The sequence below is a fragment of the Diabrotica virgifera genome, chromosome 8 (assembly GCF_917563875.1).
Source record: "Diabrotica virgifera virgifera chromosome 8, PGI_DIABVI_V3a".
NCBI lineage: Eukaryota > Metazoa > Arthropoda > Insecta > Coleoptera > Chrysomelidae > Diabrotica > Diabrotica virgifera.
Window position 1 is genome coordinate 139,660,258 of NC_065450.1, and position 16,249 is coordinate 139,676,506.

At 32.3% G+C, this 16,249-nt stretch overlaps 1 protein-coding gene across 3 annotated transcripts in view; it reads right to left on the reverse strand.

Annotated features, from left to right (window-relative positions):
* Positions 1 to 9,793: 9,793 nt before the first annotated feature.
* Positions 9,794 to 16,249, reverse strand: part of LOC126889379 (ubiquitin carboxyl-terminal hydrolase 38) — a 32,938-nt gene continuing 26,482 nt past the window's right edge. For all 3 annotated transcript variants that reach the window (XM_050657635.1, XM_050657637.1, XM_050657634.1), the window contains 2 exons: positions 15,781 to 16,096; positions 9,794 to 10,714 (listed from right to left, as the gene is read on the reverse strand). In XM_050657635.1, the coding sequence (XP_050513592.1) occupies positions 10,237 to 10,714; positions 15,781 to 16,096 (794 nt within the window). In that variant the 3' untranslated portion in view covers positions 9,794 to 10,236. The remainder of the gene's footprint in view (positions 10,715 to 15,780; positions 16,097 to 16,249) is intronic.

Here is a 16,249-nt window from a genome sequence, read left to right on the forward strand (position 1 = left end):
GTATATGCATAGAACGTTTAAGTACTGTAATGTAGTATATACTCAGTATGTGCTCTGCACATTCGCAATGGTAATTACGCATATTCTAAGTATATACTTTTTCTGAAAAGTATGTTCTATGAATCTACTAAGAACAAGAAATTGTTATGTGGGTTATGAGATAGTTATTTCGTATACGTTAAAAGAGAAATAACATTTGAGTAACAAAGTTTGAAGTAACAAAAGACGGTTTTACATTATGCTATTTTCATGCTAGGCAAGAGCCATGTAAAACAGATTATCCAACTGCGCATGCCCACGCGCTATTTCTATGCAATTCCTGTGCTAGACGAAAAATTAAAACGTGTTCTATTTTTTCACGCTATTTTGATGCAAGTTGTCAAATTTCATGTTGCCAATATAACAAAATTTATAGTTTAGATTAGAATAAAACTTAACCTTATTGTGTAAATTTAAATGTTATTTATTGGAAGTATGTAATAATAATTTGTGATTTATACTTGAATATATTTAATGTTGGACTGAAATTTCCAAGTGAAATATCTAAAGTTAATGTTTTGGTATATTTCTTTTGTTGGCAACAATGAAAGTGGTATCAAAAATTGCACAGAAATAGCTTTGATGTAAAAAGGTCAGGCTAGGCAAGAGATATGCCATGCAAGACGGACTTGCATAGGATGAGGCTTGCATAGCCTTGATGTAAAGCTGCTTAAAGAAAACCTTATGTAGAAATAGTAAAAGTTGGAGTGAGTGCGAAAGATTGTTCGGAACATGGTACAGGATAGATAGATAACCGTAAAATAAATACCCGTCGTCGGCCACCGCCGATGACTTAACAGCAGTTCGGGTTTGGTGGTGTATCAAATAGTAGATAGAAACAGATTTTCCCACAATCTTGGGGTAATTGGAATGCGTCTAGGGAAATTTTTCTAAGCAGAAATTGCAATGGGATTTTTTGGGGGCGGAAAATTATAGGGGATTTGAAGGGGTCATGGTTAATTAAATTTACGAATGTATAGGGTTATTCACTATATTTTGACCCCCTGTAAACTCATTTATTTACACAATTAGAAAAAAATGTAAAATACAAAAGTTATTCGATTTTTAAAATATGATTTTTTGACATATATAACATACTAGTGACGTCATCAATCTGGGCGTGATGACATCGACTATTTTTTTAAATAAGAATAGGGGTCGTGTGCTAGCTCATTTGAAAGGTAATTCAATTCTCTATTCAGTAATATAAACATTTAGATCATTATTAACACAGGGTGTCCAAAAATGTTTTTTAAATAAATTAATTGACACAAAAAGAAGAATATATGTAATTCATTTAATTTAAAATACATTTTACTGCTGTTAGAAAACAGAAATAAAAGTTTATTGCACAAATAAACATTGATTTTTGCTTAAATTCAATGTTCAAACTGCCAAGAGGCAGATGGGTGGCAGATTGAACATTGAATTTAAGTGAAAAGTAATGTTTATTTGTTCAATAAACATTTATTTCTGTTTTCCGACAGCAGTAGAATGTATTTTGAATTAAATAAATTGCATACATTCTTCTTTTGTGTCAATTAATTTAATTAAAAAAAATTTTTTTGGACACCCTGTATAATTAATCATGTTAATACATATTTATATTATTGAATAGGGAATTGAATAACCTTTCAAATGAGCTAGCACTCGACCCCTATTCCCATTTAAAAAAATAGTCGATTACGTCATCACGCCCAAATGGATGACGTCACGAGTACGATATATATGTCAAAAAATCATAATTTAAAAATCGAATAACTTTTGTATTTTACATTTTTTTTTTCTAATTCTGTAAATAAAGCAGTTTACAGTGGGGTCAAAATATAGTCAATAACCCTGTATATAGAACTGAATCTATATTATACTCCCATATAATAAGACGATAGGAACTATGAATTATTTCCAGGGCCCTCTTTGATAAGTAGTATAATTTTGGTTTACTGTCCTTTTCATTTTACTACTAATTTATTAAAATGCGGCAAAAATTTAAATTTGGGGGATTTGAGCTTCAATTTGAGGGAATTTCAGTTTCTAAGTGGGGGATTTATAAAATCTCATCGGGCAACTCTGGATAGAAAGAACAGAATCCCTGTCAATATAATTTCAACTTATATCTCTCGATTAGATTTTTGTATAATTTTTAAAATTGTATTACCTTTCTATCCTTAACCATTAGCTACTAAATTCACTTGATTTCTGTCTAAAAACAAGTCAAAATATAAACCTAACCTTACAATCCTTAACATAACTACAGAGTTATCTCATAACTTGAGGTTTAACGTCACGTTATAAAGTGACAGTTGATATATCAGATAACTCAAGAACTGTCAAGAAATAACGCAAGTAGTTAAGTTAAATATGATACATCACACCAATTCGAGGATTATAACTTAACTACGGGATAACTTTACGTTATATTTAACGTGAGTGATTCATCACACGGCTGATTACTTAATTCAAAAGTTCGAATCTTTATTAACATGCTCCCTGGCGAACACCAATCTAGTTCGCATATTTCTTTGGCTAATAAGATTTATTTCTAGCAGTTCCGCCGTGTAGATTATTTTTTCGCAATATTCGTCTAATTGTTTCGGGGTTACATCTTTTTTCAAACTGCCTTTCCACCTCACCTCGCAATTTTGGTACACTTTTTTAGGATTATTTGCTATTTCTCTGAGAATCCATCTTTCCTCGCGGTCGGTAAAAATTTTATTAGGCGCCAGTCTTGATTTATTTTCAACTCTATTTTCATTTCGGTAACATTCAACGATGTGCTGAACTGTTGATGAACATTTATTTACCATGTTGGATATGTTTCTTTGGCTATATTTATTTCTATGGTGAGTAATAATTAAATTTCTTTCATTAATCGTAGTTCGGCGGCCCATTTTTAAATAATTTTGTTATTTAACGATTAAATGCTTTGAAATGTCAAATTAAACAGAAATAACTGCACTATGAATTTAATCTAACGCCTACTTCGCACATTTCAAATTGATTAGTTGTGTAATGCTTTATCGTATCTGCATCATTTTAGCTGTGACATTAAAATCATACATAAATAATGAAATATTTTTTGTTATTTAAGTATGGTATATTAGAAACCCAAAAAATAACTCAGGAGGTTTTATAAAACTAATAGTAATTTAATTTTAGTATGTAATTTTTTTTTCTAATAAATATTGAGCCACTGACACATGCTAGTTTTATTGAGTAGCGGTAGCGACTACATCATTTAAGCTGTGACCCACTGTATAGACTAATCTGTAAAGTTCAACCTTAATTTAATTTAAGGTTGCTTTTAAAATATGCTAACAAAACTTAACAATAAATTATAGTATGAAAACAGAAATTATATTTGAACCAGATGAGTTCAATTAACACATCATTCAATGTTAAATTCAACGGTAGCTTGTTTAACATGTTTTATTCAGTTCTACCCAATACGAATAATTTAGAACAAATAGAAAAAAGATATGACTATTTTACATAATGTCGTTAGAAATATTGGATTGCTTAAACGGACACGACGACCTCAGTGCATTTTTATGTGTCAAACACTGACACGTATTTCAGTATAGTCCGTACAATTTATATAACTTTGCACGTCATCCGCGTCATAGCACGTGACGTCACATGATACCAACACGAAATATTAAGTCGTACGTGTGTTCCTTTTTAGAATCGTTTAGCTGAGTACACTGGAATTACAGCCACTAGACATATTTTATTACATACGCGTAGAAATAATATTACTCCAGGCTGTGGGTGAAAAATAGGTCGATTTCAGGATATAATTCAGGAATTTTTGAAACCTATCAGGTGTTGTAAAGGACGACGCCAGAAATAACTTCTACTAAAATGTGACCAAAAATATTGTGAGCTTTTTTTTATTGCGATTTTCATTTGTTAAATTTGCAATTTTTAAAGATTTTTAATTTTGCAGCTTATGATATTGACTCTAGAGAAAAACTTTTTAATAGAAAGTTGTAGTAAATTAAAAAACCTACAATTTGAGCTATGGTAAGTTTAATTTCGTTTATTGGTTATTGCAAAACAGCCTGCGAAAGGTACAAAATGGCCGTTTTTTACAATTGCGTTATTTATTGTACAAATAATTTTTTTTTATTTTTTAAAGCTTTAAAATGAAGATCTTTCAATTCCAAACATAAAAAAATTGTAAGGCCGGATTAACGAATTTTTTGCTTAGATATTATAAATTGTTTATCCCAAGAGGTCAAATGTCGAAGGCTATAACTTTTTGAAAAAAAAATCGTAGAGAGTTGGTGAAACATCCAATCTCCTTCTAAAGAGTTATATTTTCATATTCTGATGTAAATAAATGCGTAAAACATTTTTATAATATTACCATTATAATAGTCCATTATTTATAGTAATAAATGCGTAAAACATTTTTATAATATTACCATTATAACCAGTCTATTTACCACTATATTTGTTTTTCTTGATAAACTTTTATCTGAAAAATTATTTGTACAATAAATAACGCAATTGTAAAAAACGGCCATTTTGAACCTTTCGCAGGCTGTTTTGCAATAACCAATAAACGAAATTAAACTTACCATAGCTCAAATTGTAGGTTTTTTAATTTACTACAACTTTCTATTAAAAAGTTTTTCTAAAATCAATAGCCTAAGCTGCAAAATTTAAAATCTTTAAAAATTACAAATTTAACAAATGAAAATCGCAATAAAAAAAGCTCACAATATTTTTGGTCACATTTTAGTAGAAGTTATTCCTGGCATCGTCCTTTACAACACCTGATAGGTTTCAAAAATTCCTGAATTATATCACGTTTTTTCACCCACAGCCTGGGGTATATTGGAAGATTTTCATTTAATGTAAATTTAAAGAGACATACCATAACTTGTTTCATTTAATTTAGTCTAGGCGCCAAATAGAGTTCACCGTGTTCTTTTCAATTCTGATGGACAAACTCAACCGTTTCTTATGGATTTTTGGCTGCTGATTACGAATTTCGAGGGTGGATTTCGATCCGAATGGTCGAAAAATTGTTATAAACAATTTAATTGTTTATAAGGCTCTGGCTCATAAACTAAAAGAGATACAAAAAAATGTTTCAAATAAAATTTGTTCCAATAAAAAACGAAGAAAAAATCGTTTACTAAACTCAAATCCAATAATTAGAACTCAAGATATTGGAATATTAGTGCACAATGCAAATTGGAAATTGCAAAATAAGTATTTTTCGAAGCTTTACCGATCGTAACTCATTTTAAAGCTTAATTAATAGGCTTCCAAACAAAGTTTGTTAAATTACTTTGTCTTCATTTGTTTTAAAGTTATACCCGTTTGAAGTTACAATTTTCTTAACAAAATTGGACATTAATTTGTTTATAAGGGTTTCAAGCAAATTTGAGCCATAAACATTTATACATAAATTAACAATAATGATAGAAGAACTCAAAAGAAACAATTTGAGTTTATGAAAATGTTCGTAAGTTTATTTTTGGCCAAGATATTGATATTTTAATGGCGCGCTATGAGGAGCAAGATCGGCTCATGCTCACAGTGTTGTAAAGGTTCACGTGCTATCTTCTCCATGCAAATTATAATTTCTATGTATATATACGTTATCTTCGTTTTTCAAGATCCTCATAAAATTTTATATAATTCTTATAAATCATCACACTGGACCTCGAATAACCTTTCATTCCATTTACTTTGTCTTCTATTTTTTGTACTAAATGAGAAAAAAAAACATTAAAAACTAATATTTCAGAAATATAACTAAAAAGTCAGCTGATATTATTTATCAAGAATAGGGAAGGCATCCTGAGCAAAATAATGTAACACGAGAGCAGTCGATCGGTGTCTTTACCGCGATATTACTTGCAGGGCCGGATTTAAGGGGGGGCAGGCTGGGCAGCTGCCCGGGGCCCCCACAAAGCCCCAAACATAAGAGGTTCATTTAAACAGATATTGGCAGGAGATACAGGAACTCGACAATGTATGACAAGTATAAAATGAAGGAGCGTAGGAGTGAAAATATAATAATTGTTCATGGTTATGTTTTTCACCTTCCACCGGGTGAGTGTATTGCTTCGTTTGTAAATTCTTATCTAGTGTTCGTACACATTTTAGTCATAGAGGATTTTGTGATTGGAAACATGCAGATAGTAGGCTTATGGATCACGAAATGTCTAAAGCACACTAATGAATTGGGCGTATTGATACTGAAATAGCAAAACAGGCCGAAGAAATAAAGAATTATTGGAAAATGGTAACTAAAAGACTAATTTTAGTGTTAAAAAGTTTATTTGTGAACGAGATTTAGCATTTCGCAGCGAAAATGAGTTGCCGAGTTCACCACAAAATTAAAATTAATTGGGAATACAGTTATTAGCTGAATATGATCAATTTTTGAAGCATCATATTTTAAAAACATATTCAAATCCTCGAAGCGGACATGTCAACTATCTTTCATCAACCATATGTGAGGAAATTGGTACATCCGATGGGTCAAAACGTATTAAAATGAAATAGTTTCAAGTTTCAAGGATTAAGAAGTCAAAATATTATTCAGTTCATACCAATCAATTAACTGTCATATTTCGTTACATAGGTTTCACTCCTATAGATTATTTTGCCAAATCGCGGTCATAAAGCAGAAGATATATTTAATTCTCTAATGACATTTTTGCAAGAACATGATATCGATTTGAAAAACTGCAGGAGACCGTCCTACGTTAATGCGTCAATTATCAGTGGAAATTACAATGGTGTTCAGGCTGAAATTATAGAACAAAAAAGGTACATATCCATATACGTGGGTGGGGTGCTCCGTGGTCGGTGTAGCTGCTCAAATGGATACGGCATGCGCTCCCCTACATATAAACCTCAAACCGGTTGAATCAAAGGTGAGCGCCGTGTGGCCAGCACCATCGTATCCACTATGTGGAGCTGCTACACCAAGCACAGAGCACCCACGTATGGATACGTACCTTAATATCTTGGAGTTGTGGATTCCCCGTGTCGCCCACTCTCTAAATTTAGTTTCAAAAGCTGCAACTGAGTGTTATCATGCAATAGCATAGCACAGCATTCTTTCATTTCTTAGCTATATGTATTTTTCAGTTCCTCTACGTATAGATACAACTTAACAGAATGTTTAAAAGCTGCGTCTTTAAGCGACAGCAACGCAGACCGTGGCAAAAATATTATTGTTCCTAAAAGAGCTAATACTACTAGATGGTCATGGAGGTAATGCCGCAAAAGAACTAGTTAAAGGTCATAATCAGATTAAAGGAGCATTATCCAACATTTCGGAAGACTATGAGCAACAATTTCAAACTCGTAGCATTGCAAATGGTTTGTACCTATAATCGAATGTGTTTACTGGAAACAGAGAGGATATTAGTGAGGACAAGCAGCACAAGTCGTATTCTTCAAGATCCAAATATTGACCTTAATTCAGGAGAGACAGCACTTAGATCACTTAAATAAAGTACATATACAGTCAATACGTGACAATTTCGAAAGATATGCGAGCATCAGAGAAGTTTAGAACTCAAAATGTTATAGCTATTATTAATCACTTAAATGATGCTTTTCCAAATGTTGAGGTGACACTTTGTTTATACTTGGTTCTGATGCGAACTAACTGCAGTGGTTAGAGGTCATTCTCAAAATTTTTAATTAAAAATCGACTTCGGTCTATGATGGGTCAACAGTGTTTGAATCATCTCTCTGCAATGAGTATTGGTCACAATGTCTTAATGCAACTAGATATGTCCCACATAATCAAGAAATTTTCAATTAAAATATCTCGAAAAGTTCCCGGACTTCAACCATACATCTTACTATTATTTTTAAGATTTTACTGTAACAAGTTACAGCCCTTGTACTTTTTATTATTTAAAATTATATAAAAGTAGATCAACGTCGTTTTAATGGTAGGAGGTAGGGCCCCCACACCAATTCTGCCCAGGGGCCCCCACTGTCTTAAATCCGGCTCTGATTACTTGACTGTGAGCCGATCTTGCACCTCACAGCGCGCCATTAAAATATAGATATCTTGGCCAAAAATAAACTTATGAACATTTTCATAAGCTCAAATTGTTCCTTTTGAGTTCTTCTAACATCATTGTTAATTAAAGTATAAATGTTTATGACTCAAATTAATGTACAATTTTTTTAAGAAAATTATAAATTCAAACGGGTATAACTTTAAAACAAATGAAGACAAAATAATTTAACAAACTATGTTTGGAAACCTATTAACTAAGCTTTAAAATGAGACCTTCTAATGCTCATTTGCATGCGTAGAAGCCGAGTTACGATCGATAAAGCTTCGAAAAATACTTATTTTGCAATTTGAAATTTGCATTGTGCACTAATTTTACAATATATTGAGTTCTAATTATTGGATTTGAGTTTAGTAAACGTTTTTTTTTTTTCGTTTTTTATTAAGGAACAAATTTTATTTCTAACATATTTTTGTATCTCTTTTAGTTTATTAAATTAAAAACAATTAAATTGTTTATAACAATTGTTTGACCACCCGGATCGAAATCCACCCTCGAAATTCGTAATCAGCAGCCAAAAATCCATAAGAAACCGTTGAGTTTGTCCATCAGAATTAAAAAGGACACGGTGACCCCTCTGGAGCCTAGATTAATTTGTATAAGTGGAATATAATAGTAGATTATACCACGAGTCAATAATGATGGCTATTATTCCCGAGGAATATTTACGAACCGAGCCGCGTTAGCGGCGAGGGAGTAACATTCCGAGGGAATGAGAGCCATTATTGCGAGTAGTATACTCTACTTTATCTACGACAAATTAATTAATTTAAGATTTTTAATGAACAACTTTATTTGTTTTATTATAAATGGATTTCGATGTTTCAGGTATTAAGGTAGATGCTGTTGCTGTAGCTAGTTCTACAATTTCTGGTGGTGTACAATTAAAAGATTCTTCATTTTCGTCCATCTCAACACAAACTGTCAAATATACTATTCGTTTGACAGTGACACTTTTTGAGGTTGATTATTTTGTTTCCGTGGTGAATTTTGTGATTGTTGTGCCAGAGGGATTAATAGCTATTAAACCCGCATTATTAATCCCTAAGGGATTATTATATGGCATTATATTGCAAACACCACAAGTATAATACATATATTATGTATCAGTCGTAGATAAAGAGTTTTTATAAAGCACACTTGTTCCGATTACACTCTAACTGAGATCGAACAAAGGTGACATTTTGGCATAAATTGGTAACAGTTATTTGACAGTTGCGGTGTTTACACTTCAGATTTGTTTTTATTCTTTACTATAAGTATTTGTTTTATTATATTTATTGTTCTTATTATTTACTTTAACGTAAAATTATAACTTAATTCTTGTTTTCTATTACTAAAGTTCTTATTTATTTACATTGAATATTAATTTGTTTTGTTGTATAATTCACTTCGCAATAATTATGTGATATATTTGATTTAAAATGAATTCAAGAATTTTTTGTAATTGGGCAACAATGTCAACTTAGATCTCTGATATAAATAATGACGTGCAACGGTATCTATATTGTACAGACTGTAGGCATGTAATACATGCCAACGACTTGTACGACATTTTATTCGTCATCGCGTTCGACCGCAAAGGGTTAAAACTACAGCCATTGCCTGACTAATCAGTTGTTTTCTGGGATGTTTGGAAACAATGAGGATTATAAAGGAACTGAAAGAAAATTAGAAATGTGTTTCTTTCATTTCGACAGAAGTTACAAAACTTTTATTATAGTTTGAAGTATCTGAATAATACAGCAAAAATCACAGATAATCTTTTTATGTAACCTGTTAAAAGTGAAAGTGCTATTTAAGTAGTAAACTAACCAAATTTTTATATATTTCTTGTGATATATATATTTACACATAATAATGTTAATAAAAACAAAGTGTTGAATTATTATTAACAAAAATACACTGAATATCTTAAAGAACATTAAAATTACAATTTTATTTGTATTTATGGTACAAGTATGATGTAGATAACAGAAAACAAGTAGCAAACTCAAGAAAACTAAAATTCATTCAATAAATATAGATATATATAATAAGCTAGATCTGTTTATCATTAATAATCGTATTAACACAATACCTATTAATAAGCATCCCTTTATTTACAACGACTTCATTTAAATAGCTAGCACACCAACATGTTACCCGAAGTACTGAATCCCCCACCACCGCAATTCGGAGGGGGCGGTTCATCGTTTCTATTATGTCGAAAATTAAATGATTTTCCAGTTTGTTGATTCTTTTCCGCTTCGAACTCGGACTGATCTTTAGTTAGGACTATTTGTAGGCTAGTAGGAAGTATTGTTGGTGGGAGATTTTCTGGTTCTTTGATGTCCTCCCGACTATAGAAAAGAATGTATGCTGTTTCCGGTGGTTTAAGCCTTTTTAAATCATCCGTCGTCGCTCTACTTACGAAACTATCGTTAAATTTGTACCACTGAGCCTTATCTTTGGCTAGAGTGTAATAGTGTCCTGAATCTACGCTGGAGCCACAATGTACCACTGCTGCGTATAATTCATAACGATATGTATCAATCGTTAGGTAGTCATCTAATACGACAGTCTGAAGCAGCTTTGTACGCTGGTGTGACGTAGGATCGTATCTGGAATATAATAAAGTGTTAAAAATTATCAGTAGTAATTGCACAAGAGCTCTAAAATTCTATATTAATTTTAGAGATCGAGTGCAATTTGTTGCGATTATTTCATGAATAAAACTGTTCAAAACCAAAATTTTATTGTAATTTATTTATGTAAGTACAAATTAGTACAATTAAAGACACAGTTGTTATAAATATTTGACGGTTGAAAGTAATCACTTTTATAATTTTTAAAACATTAATTGTCATTAATGTCACTGAATGTATTTTTTCATAGCAACGAAGGACATCTGACGTAATATACTTGACGACAGGAAATTATCAAAAATTATCGGGTATAATATCACACGAGTTTTTTTTTTGTAAGCATTTATTAACAATCAGAATTACATATTTCTCTTTGACTCGTGACACTTTGACATAATTTCACTCGCCTTCGGCTCGTGAAATTAAAACTGCCAAAGTGACACTCGGGAAAAATTCAATAATTTTAGAGCTCTTGTGCAATTTGTTGCGATTATTTCATGAATGAAACTGTTCAAAACCAAAATTTTATTGTAATTTATATATGTAAGTACCAATTAGTGAAATTAAACACACAGTTGTTATAAATATGTATTTGACGGTTGAAAGTCATCACTTTTATAATTTTTAAAACATTTGTCATTAATGTCACTGAATGTATTTTTTCGTAGCAACGAAGGGCATCTGACGTAATATGCTTAACGACGGGAGATTATCAAAAATTATCACCTTAATTTGCATGTCTGTAGCTTTCTATTGGTCAGAATCTCCTATGAATGAAATAATCGGGTATAATATCACAAGAGTTTTTTTTTGTAAGCATTTATTAACAATCAGAATTACATATTCTATGAGTTAATTTGATAACAAGTACAATAACTTATATCAATGTAGTATTGTACACTAAAATAGCGTTATGAGGTACATCACCCAGCGGTTTCACCTCAGTTTCAGCGAAGATCTATGGGCCATAATCTTCGCAATCTTCTGTTGTTTAGTGGCTGCAGTAATGGTAATATTAATTGGTTGGGGTGGTCTTCCAATTTCTCGTGGTGTCTGTTGGCTCTTTCTTGAATTACTGTGCTGACTAACGGGATGTTTAGGTCTGTATGAAGGGTTTGGTTGGAAATGTACCACGGGGCATTTGCGATGGTGCGTAGAATTTTTGATTGAGTTCTTTGGATAATTTTTGTGTTTGATTTGCTGGCACAACTCCATAGTTCTATACCGTACGTCCATATAGGTTTGATGACTTTTATAAATCAGCAGTTTGTTCTCAATTGAGAGTCGAGATTTTCTACCTATAAGCCAATTAATTTCTTTCACTCTCAACTCAATTTGTTTCGTCTTCTTTAAAATGTGTTGTTTCCAGTTTAATTTAGAATCAAGATGAAGCCCCAGGTATTTGACGATATTCTGTTGTGGTATGTTGACTTGATTAAGGCTAATATTTGGGCATTGCTCTTTCCTTAGTGTGGAAGTTATATGTGTTGACTTAGTTTCATTAGCTTTTATCTTCCATTTCTTTAGCCACTGTCCAATTTGGTCTAGGTGTTCTTGAAGTTTTAATACTGCAGCTCTTGGATCCTCTTCAGTTGCAAATATTGCTGTGTCATCAGCGAAAGTTCCAATGGTGGTTTGTGGAGATGTTGGTAAATCGGATGTGTACAGTACATAAAGAAGTGGACCCAATATACTACCTTGTGGGACTCCTGATTGAATTTTGTTACGGTTTGATAGTTCATCCTCCACTTTAGTTTCAAATTCTCTGTGATTTAGATATGATTTTAATAAGTCAAAGTATTTGTTGGGTAGGGATTTTTTGATTTTATAAAGTAATCCTGGGTGCCATACCTTATCAAATGCTTGGCTGATGTCCAGAAAGGCTACTGTGCAATACTGTTTATTGTCCAAAGCTCTATTAATTACATTTGATATGCGATGGCATTGTTGCACTGTAGAATGACCTTGCCGGAATCCAAATTGGTGTTCTGGGATCCAGTTTTGGAATTCTAGGTCGCTCATAATTCTTTTAGGTAACAGCTTTTCAAGAAGTTTTTACATTATTGGCAGTAGACTTATTGGGCGGTATGATGAAACATCCGTTAAAGCTTTACCAGGTTTCGGTATCATAATTACTTGGGCAATTTTTAGTGATATAGGCCAATAATTAAGTCTTAAGATTGCATTTAATATGTACAATAACTTCATTATACCTTTTTTAGGAAGTTGTTTTAGCATTGTTGCTGTTATGAGATCAGTGCCTGGTGCCTTCTTTTCATTCAAATGATTAATTTCATCTTTAATCTCCTTCGGTGTAATTAAAGTTAGTCGCTCTCGTTGATTAATTGGTAAGGCTAGTTCCTGCTCTACTTCTTGTACTTGGTCATTGTCGTGTGGCTTGAAGACTTCAGTTAGATGTTCAGCAAATAAATCAGCTTTTTCCTTGTTGCTTTTTGCCCATGGTCCTGGTAGTATTGAGTTTTTCCGAATTGGAGGTGAAGTATTTATTGGTTTATTTTTGTTTTTGATTGGTTTCCAGATAGAGTTATCTTGACGCGAAAGGTCTGATACATAGTTTTCAAATGAGTTGTTTCTCATCTGTTCTAGAGCTGTTTTTAAGTTTCTAGTTTTGTTATTATAAATTGTCCTGTCGTCTGGTCTGTGAGTTCTTTGCCAAATTGATCTGGCTTTTCGTTTTTCTGCTACTAGTCTTTTTATTTCAAGAGGAATGTTGGTTGAAAAAATTTTTTTTGTCCAGGTTGAGGGGTAGACTGTTTGGCAGCATTTTGAAGTAAGTTGATTAGATTACTAGTTTCTGTTTCTATTTGTTCGGGAGTTTGCAATCTCACTAGTAGATTTACTTCCTGTTCTACGATTAGCCGGTATGTGTCCCAGTTTGTTTTGAAGCTATGCAGTCGAGGTGTTGGTTTTTTTATTATCACCGTTGTGCTAATTGTGGCAATTATGGGACTATGATCTGATGATAAATCAAAACTTGGTACTACATCTGTATATGATTGAGATATTCCGTTTGTAATAAAGAAATCCAATAGGTCTGGTGTTTTATTTGGATCGGTTGGCCAATATGTCGGTGATCCCTCATAAAAGAGTGAGAATAAATTGAAAATAATGCGACAGTTTTTCGAAAATTTGTTGTCTGGCAATAGACACGAGAGCCCGCAGGGCTCGAGTGGCTATTGCCCAATGACAACCAAATTTGAGTAAAAATTAAGCAATATTTTCTTATTTATTCTTACTGTCGTGTGATATTCGTAAGATTATTTTTTAATACGTATATTATGGATATTTTCTTAAATGTGACAGTTGTCAAAACTAGGAAACTGGTTGCTATTAAACAGAAACAATCTACTTAAAAAAATTCTATCGGGAATTTTCTACAGTAGATAATTCTCAGTATAATTTTAATCTGATTGGACAGAATTAAACACGTGATCAAATATCTTACTATGCGAATGGAAGTTAAAATCATCAAAAAATAATCGCTGTAATTTTTATTTCTGTAACTTTCTATTGGTCAGAATCTCCTATGAATGAAATAATCAGTAGTAATTGCACAAGAGCTCTGAAATTATTGAATTTTTCCCGAGTGACACTTTGACAGTTTTAATTTAAATTATGTCAAAGTGTCACGAGAGCAAAAATTCTATATTAATTTCAGAGGTCGAGTGCAACTTGTTGCGATTATTTCATGAATAAAACTGTTCAAAATTTTATTGTAATTTATTTATGTAAGTACCATTAAACACACAGTTTTTATAAATATTTGACGATTGAAAGTCATCACTTTTATAATTTTTAAAACATTAATTGTCATTAATGTCACTGAATGTATTTTTTCGTAGCAACGAAGGGCATCTGACGTAATATACTTAACGACGGGAGATTATCAAAAATTATCGATTTAATTCAGATTTCTGTAATTTTCTATTGGTCAGAATCTCTATGAATGAAATAATCAAAATAACTTACCAATAGTAATATCACTAGAAAGTGAAAATAAATTGACAATAATGCGACAATTTTTCGAAAACTTGTTGACTGGCAATTGCCGAATGGAATCAAATTTGAGAACAAAAATTGGAGCATTATTTTCTTATGTTTTCTTACCATCGTGTGATATTCGACAGGTTATTTTTTAATACTTACATACAAAATTCAAGTCTTTGTATAAAACATTTTTCTTAAATTTCATTTTTATCTTAAATATCATCTTTATTTTAAAACATCAGTCGACAACATTTTTCGACAAAATACATGGAACGTTTTTGTAGTCTGACGTTCCAAATTTTTAACCTGTTCCACAATTAAAACTTCCCCTGTTCCAGTGTTCCCATACATCAAAGTTTGTCCGACTAGACACGGTTGAGCTATTAACAAATTTTCAGGTCTAAAATATTTAGACGAAGATATTAATAAAATATTAGTTAAACTTATTTATAAATACAGTTTTATCCATGAAATAATCTTACCGAAGTAACTCGAGCGCTTAAAATTGCTGATTTGTGTTGTCCTCGTGACAGTTTGACATTAGATGCAGAACTAAAAGTTTATTATAGATATTGTCTTAAATGTGACAGTTGTCAAAACTAGGAAACTGGTTGCAATTAAACAGAAACAATCTATTTCTATTTCGTCTATTTGGGTGTTACCCAATAAGCTCTAAGCGCACGAAACACATTCCCCATAAAATGCCTATTTTCGTAATGCAGCAGAATAGTTTCTAGACACTGTGCCGGGTTAAGTCTTTCCAGGATGAAATGTCAAACAATACTGAATAAAAACGCAACGTCAGGTGATGCGATTCATGCACGATATCCCATCAAATCTCCACCAAAAAAGTACCTCTAAATGAACCACCCTTTACAACATTACGGCCAGAGCGACGGAGTTAGAATCGGCAAGAATGGGCAAGAATCATGTGCATTAGCGTAGGAAGTGGGACCGTATGGTACTCGACGGTGCGCATTGTTGCCATTTATAGCATATATCTAATTTAAAACTAAACATGTTGTATCACTTACCTGAAGTGCTTAAGTGTAAATATTAATCTCGGGGGTGCTTCAACAATTCGTGTAATTTTTTCACCATCCGTCAGTCTACTACATATATCACAGTGGTACTGATTATCGCCGCTCAATATTTCAGGTTGCAGATAATAATCCAACAAAGTCTGTACTGACTGATTATCAGAATGATTCGGAAAAGAAAGCTGCAGTTCTCTAAAATCGTCAACTCTTTCACTAGTTGTGGTACATTCTCCGCATCTTGATACTGTCATTGTTCTACCACCGAAGGATTGCTGAACAACTGTTGGTAGTACAGCAGTGGCACCTTCGTCTAGAATTTTTTTTTACGTAAATAAAAAACTTTAGTATTTATTTATTTGGTACAAAAGTAGTAAACTAATAAATAAACAGGTTTAACAGGCTACATCAGCGCGTCATCAAAACGGAAAGCGCGTTCCAAGATTGCAGTTTTAATTTTGAATAT